We start from the raw sequence: 6,103 nt of genomic DNA, 5'->3' as shown, positions 1-6,103 counted from the left end.
AGTGGGAGTCCCTATCCTGTCTCTCAGTCTGACCATAGTGGGAGTCCCTATCCTGTCTCTCAGTCTGACCATAGTGGGAGTCCCTATCCTGTCTCTCAGTCTGACCATAGTGGGAATCCCTATCCTGTCTCTCTGACTGATCCTGGTGGGCATACTGGTTTTGTCTCTCAGACTGGGGGCAGTGGGAGACCTGCTTTTCTCCCTCATGCCTCTGCCTGTGTTGCCTGCCTGTATTTTCTGGAAACCTATGGTCTTGTGTTCCCTCCTGCTCCACTTCTTGCTGGGAGATTCTATCTCCACATGACTTACTATCCAGTTTATGATAGCAAGCTTGAGCCAATTGGAACACCAACAAGAGATATTCATGAAAATCAACATGTCCATTTCTGTTTTTATCCAAGAGGCTCAGGATGGTTTCCACTGTGTCTGGGTCATTTGGTCTCTGTGAGAAGATAAAACAAAGAGCAAAATCAGCTGTTTTCCTGTGGATACAGTGTGTGCCAGTGTCTATGCCCCAGCCTCTTCATTCTTTTATGAGCCTTCCTTGGTTGGAAACCATTAATCTGAAATGGCTTGGGCTTGGTTCTAGTCTTTGATCAGATTGTCCTCAGAACTGCATCTCTTGGTGGACCAATGTGGGCATGATTATTCCATCCCATCACATGTTATATTGTAATTATTTTTTTAACCTACTTTCCAACTACACTGTGAGATCCTAGAGGAAGGAGAAGCTGGTTTTATTCATGTTTGCATTCCCAGTTCTGGGATGGTGCTGGAATGGAATAGGTGTTCAATCACTCTTTATTGAATGAATGAATGAGTGAATGAGAAATGTGTGGACAGAAATCAAGATACAAATCTAGAATTTCTTCTGAGAAATTATTTCTGGTTTGAAGTTGTGCTCCCTTCTGTCATGCCCAGCTATAAGAAGGGGTGTGTATGTGTGTGTGTGTGTGTGTGCGCGCGCATGTCTGTGAATATGTGTGTCTGCTGGGAGAGAAATACTGAGGAGCTTCCTGAAAATCTTTACCTATAGGGTGGATGGAGCATGACCAGATCAAATGAAAAACATCAAGCCCTGGATTCAGGTGTCAGAGTCATTCACACTTGACTTCATGGGGCCAGAGTCTATGCATCTTACCTGGAGGATATCTCCAAACTCAGCCAAGAGCAGCTGCTTCAACTCCTTCTTGCAAAGCAAGGTACATTTCCCATTCTCTTTGGCATATTTCTGGAACACCTTGATCACAGTGAGTATGCTGTTCAGGAGCTGAGCCATTTTAACAAAAATTGGTAAACCTAAAAGAAGAAAGAAGATTTTTCCTGTGTTTAGGATGAAGACCAGGAGATAGCATTTCCAGAGGGCAAGTGGCCCTTTTTGGTCACTGGCCTTTGGTCAGGGAGAGAAATTTAAGAAATGGTAGAGCCCCTTAGCCATACCCCTCACTCCCTTTGACCCACATTCAGGCTCCAAATATCATTTACTACAGTGGGAGATGGACACAAACTATGTGTCTCTGACTAGGAAAAGTGACAACTTCCTAAGAAACAAAGAACATATGGTAGGTGGTTTACATGCCCCATCCCCTACTCCAGGTGGAACTTGCTTGATTGAAACTCTTTTATTAGAACAAAAAGGAAGGAAGGTCAGGAGGCCCACAGAAGTCAGTATAGTAAGACATAATTTTCCACCAACTAAATAGACCCCACTGAATAGGCCTTAGTCCTCAAACAGCCCTTGCTCAAGTGGGGAAGAAGGCTAGAGGCTTGCCATGGGCCAAGCAAACTTTCTGGGATGTCAAATTCCAGCATGTACTTCTGGCATGGATGGTCATTTGGGGCATGCTTATAAAGTAGAACCAATTATTATAAAAACTATTACTGATAAAAATAGCAAGCCAAATTAACTGCACAGATGAGAGGAAGTGTATATAATCAGCTAGATTCACACTGGCCATGTTGGAAAACTAAGGTCTTTTGGGATCTGGATCTCAATGATTTTTCTTCCTGTGCTGTAAAAATTCTGGTTACTGGGTTTATGAGCCTCCAAGAAGCCCTAACTGCAAAATACACTGGACTTCCAAAAGCATACAGTGATGCCTATAAGGATGCATGGCACAATGAATTGTATGGGACATGATAAGTTCCTTAGGGCATTTCACTGTAATGAGACATTAGTGTTACTGTGGCCCTGTGGTTTAGGGCCTGCGTCCCAATGAGCTTTAAACTTTTCGGTCTTGCCTTACTTGCAAGAAAGGTCAATACTACACTATGGGAGACTAAGCTATCTACCAACAGTCCTAGCCCTCAGTTTTGGGATTCCCAGGACATGCTGAAACAAAGGCATGTATATTTTAAAGTCTTGGAAGTGGGCCACCCCAGCTATCATCATATTCTCAGATAGAGCCAAAAAGAAAGCAGGATTCTACCCAGGCATGTCATGCACAGGGAGCAGTCTCAGACCTCCCCAGCCCAGCACATTATAGCTGATACCAAGAGCCTTGTATATACTGCCATAACCCACCCCCCTCTCCACACCCCCTTCCCATGCATGCCTTACCTGCTTAAGGAGGAAAGGGGAGAAGATTCAGAAGCCAGAGAGGATACTGGAGACTTGAAAACCCATCCTATTTATAGGGGTTTTAATTGTCCTGCTAGGCCATCCCAGGAGACACCCATTCTGTGGTGGAGTCTGAATCACTCTGGGCCCAGCCCAGCTCAGCCCAGCTTGACCTCTCCCTCTGCAGACCGTTTGGTTTATTTATTTCCCCTACTTACTCACAAACCTGTTTGTCATTAGATAGATGCTCAAGTCCCAGCCCCATTTAATTAGGGGAGTGTGTGTGTATGTGTGCATGCTGCGGGGGTCCCAAAAGACAGGTGTAAGTTTCATTCATCCTTAATATGTGCCACTTACCAAGACTAATGGAGGACAACCGTTAAATCATACCAAAGAAGGATTTTGATATGCTCACTTTATAAACACCTGTCAGAGTAGGGACTAGTGATTCTAGGTAAATAGCCAGGATATAGTTCCTGGAAGAGATTTATTTTAGGCTATCTTGCTTATGTAGGTAGATATGTATATTTTAATCTATTGACCTGTTTTAATTTTAACTTTTTTTTTTTTTTTTTCATTTAACAGGTCTACCTACTAGAGGGAGAATTAGATACATGACCAATTTGGGGAGGGAAGGGCGTGATGATGGTGGAGCTTCCACCTTTTAAGGTCTTCCTAAAATGTTACAAGTTGATGGACAGTGTGGATTCTATGACATCTGTATGTAGAGCTGCTGTTGGAGTCACTGCTTATTCCTCACCTCTGCACCTGTGACAGGTCAGCAATCTCTTAAACACAAGAATTTCTCAGTAACTTTTTGTGGAATAAGTCAATTACTGATTTTTGGGAGCATTTTGGAATCTTTTGTAAAGTGCAAAAAATTCTAGATTTACCTCTACTTTCTACTTTTGCCTCACATCTAGATGTGAGTTAGTGATGATGCTTGCTATTATTGACTATGTGTTCAGCATTCTGAAGGCAATCACAGAAGTGCGGAGATTTTAGTTCAGTTGGAATAAAGAAGCTTCATGTAGAAAAAGATTCTGAACAGAAAGAGCAGGACATGAGAAATGCTGAGAGTCAGACAACCTTGGTACATGTGGAGTCTTTGTGGAGTAGGCCCAGGCTCCCCTCAACAGGGAGGATTTGTGTCATTCTTCATGGAATTCAGGTTGGCAGAAAAGTAAGGAAAGAAATCCTGGTGGAGAGAAGGGAAAGACCAAAGGTACAAGGCAAGAATTTACAGGATGTGTTTGGATTGCAGTAAGCTGGTGAGTCTGGCTGGAATGGAGGGTATGTAGAAGAATTGAATTAGAGAATTTTAGAGCTGCAAAGGAAATCTAGTTTTAGCCTCTTAATTTTACAGATGAGGAAACTGAGGTCCAGATAGATGGAGTGACTTGCCAAGGGTCTCACACTATTATGACAAAAGCCAGGCTCAGAATCTTTGTTTTCTTACCTCGACCCAAAGTGTTCTTTTTTTTTTCACTTGACAGAGAGAAGGAGAGATCACAAGTAGGCAGAGAGACAGGCAGAGAGAGGGGGAAGCAGGCTCCCCGCTGAGCAGAGAGCCCAATGCGGGGCTTGATCCCAGGACCTTGAGATCATGACCTGAGTTGAAGGCAGAGACTTAACCCACTGAGCCACCCAGGTGTCCCCCAAAGTGTTTCTATAAATTCTCTGAGACAGATTTGGGGACTGCTTTGGGCTAGTTTTTTTTTTTTTTTTTTAAAGATTTTATTTATTTATTTATTTATTTATTTATTTATTTGAGAGAGAAAGAGAATGAGCAGTGGGGAGGGTGGAGGGAGAAGGAGAAGCAGATGCCTTGCTGAGCAGGGACCCTGCTGATATGAAGCTCAATCCCAGGACTCTGGGATCATGACTCGAGTTCAAGGCAGACATTCAAACAACAGAGCCACCCAGGCATCCCTTTAAGGTTAAAGAGAAATGGGGAAGAGGGTACATTTTGGTCAGGAAAATGACATGATCAAAGCATTGTCCGGGGGAAGATTTTAATCTGGCCGCAGTAAGGTGGCCAGCTGTCTCAATTGGTCTGGGACTAATGGGTTTCCCAGGACATGAGACTTTCAGTGCTAAAATGGGGAGAGTTCTGGCTAGCCTGGGACGAGTCAGTCACCAGAGACTGCAGTACACAGGATGAATTGGAAAGAGGAATGTCTGAGTAGGGAGACCATTTGGGTCTCATGGCACACATGAGAAATGATGAGAGCTTTGACTTGGGGCTAGATTGGATGAAGGGCAGGGAAGGTGGAGAAGTCAGAGGAGACTCAAGACTTTAGGCCTGGATAGCTCAGAGAACTGTGGTGTGCTGAAGGAGCCCCAAAGGGGTTTCAGATTTGGCACTCCTTCCAGCATCCTGCAGGATTTCTGCCTCTGGGATCCTGCTATCCTTCCTCCTGCTTGCATCCTCTGCTCTTCAGGGTCTTCTGGCACTGTCAGGACTTGCTTCAGTCTGCTTGTAAATCCTGAAATCTCTTTCTGCTTTTGAATCTTGACTTGTGAGTGCTATTCAGTTATGACTCTTCTTACCCATTAAAAGCAAAAACCAAGAGAAGGTTTGGTGACCCAAATAAGGAGAATGGCAGTCGGAAGGATAGAGGGTAAAGACAACAGCCATTGCCATAGAGTGGCAAAGCTGTGGCCCCCAAGATGTTGGCATCTTCCAGGGCTCCCTAGAAATTCTTTCTTTTGTTTAGATGGGCAGTTCTCTGCAGCGGAGAGAAAGATGATATTCTCCACAGTAGGGTCTGCTATGTATGCATACATTCAATGCTTAGTAAGTTCCTACAGGAAGGAGAGAGAACTGTGTGCCACTTAGTCAGTCCATCAGTGGGGATGTGTGAGCACATGGAAGGCTCTTTTGTAGGCACTGAGACACAAGCACAGCCTTTGTTTTCAAGGAACTTTCAATCTTACTGGAGCATGGGGTACACAAGCTCTTTCTCTGCAGTTGAAATTGCTACTGTCATTGACAAGGCATTGGAGACTTTGGTTAGAGGAAAAAAGGGGAGGATAGAGAGGCTAGAAATAACACATATTTGAAGAAATCATGGAACATACTGGGCAATTTTGGGCAAATCACTTAACCTCTTGGTCTTACATTTCTTCATCTGTAAAAGGAAAGATTTGGACTGATCTCCAAGTGTTTTTTCCCCCCGCCCTGGCATTAACATTTTTAAGATTCTGTGACTCTGATCTAAGGGTTAGCTTTAGAGATTATGTTTTAACTTTGCTCTATTCATGAATGTGTTAAAGGCCTCAGAACCTTGTGCTTTATAGTCTTCCTCCATGGAAAATGTGGAGGGAAATTGTGAACGTTTGGTCACTTAGTTAAATTTGTAATTTGCATGAGGATTTCCACTCTTTTTGTTCATTGTTTTTCAGTGTGTTTTTGCATTCATGTTGGAATGTGGTCTTGTGTTTTCAAAGGCAAGATTTTTTTTTTTTTAAAGATTTTATTTATTTATTTGACAGACAGAGATCACAAGCAGGCAGAGAGGCAGGCAGAGAGAGAGGAGG

The 6,103-nt window shown here is 43.4% G+C and overlaps 1 protein-coding gene across 1 annotated transcript in view; it reads right to left on the bottom strand.

The window, feature by feature from the left end:
• The window catches only part of LOC111161938 (repetin), a 3,566-nt gene extending 2,287 nt beyond the window's left edge, over window positions 1-1,279 (bottom strand). Inside the window, 3 exon segments of the mRNA XM_022526009.1 lie at window position 1; window positions 3-442; window positions 1,142-1,279. The exon segment at window position 1 is cut by the window's left edge and continues 603 nt beyond it. Of these exon segments, the coding sequence (XP_022381717.1) occupies window position 1; window positions 3-442; window positions 1,142-1,279 (579 nt within the window).
• Between the last annotated feature and the right edge of the window lie 4,824 nt (window positions 1,280-6,103).

Source organism: Enhydra lutris, unplaced genomic scaffold (genome assembly GCF_002288905.1).
Source record: "Enhydra lutris kenyoni isolate GAN:26980312 unplaced genomic scaffold, ASM228890v2 scaffoldscaffold88, whole genome shotgun sequence".
In the NCBI taxonomy this organism is placed as follows: domain Eukaryota; kingdom Metazoa; phylum Chordata; class Mammalia; order Carnivora; family Mustelidae; genus Enhydra; species Enhydra lutris.
Note: the sequence above shows the minus strand (reverse complement) of the source record. Positions and strands in the feature narration are given on the sequence as shown.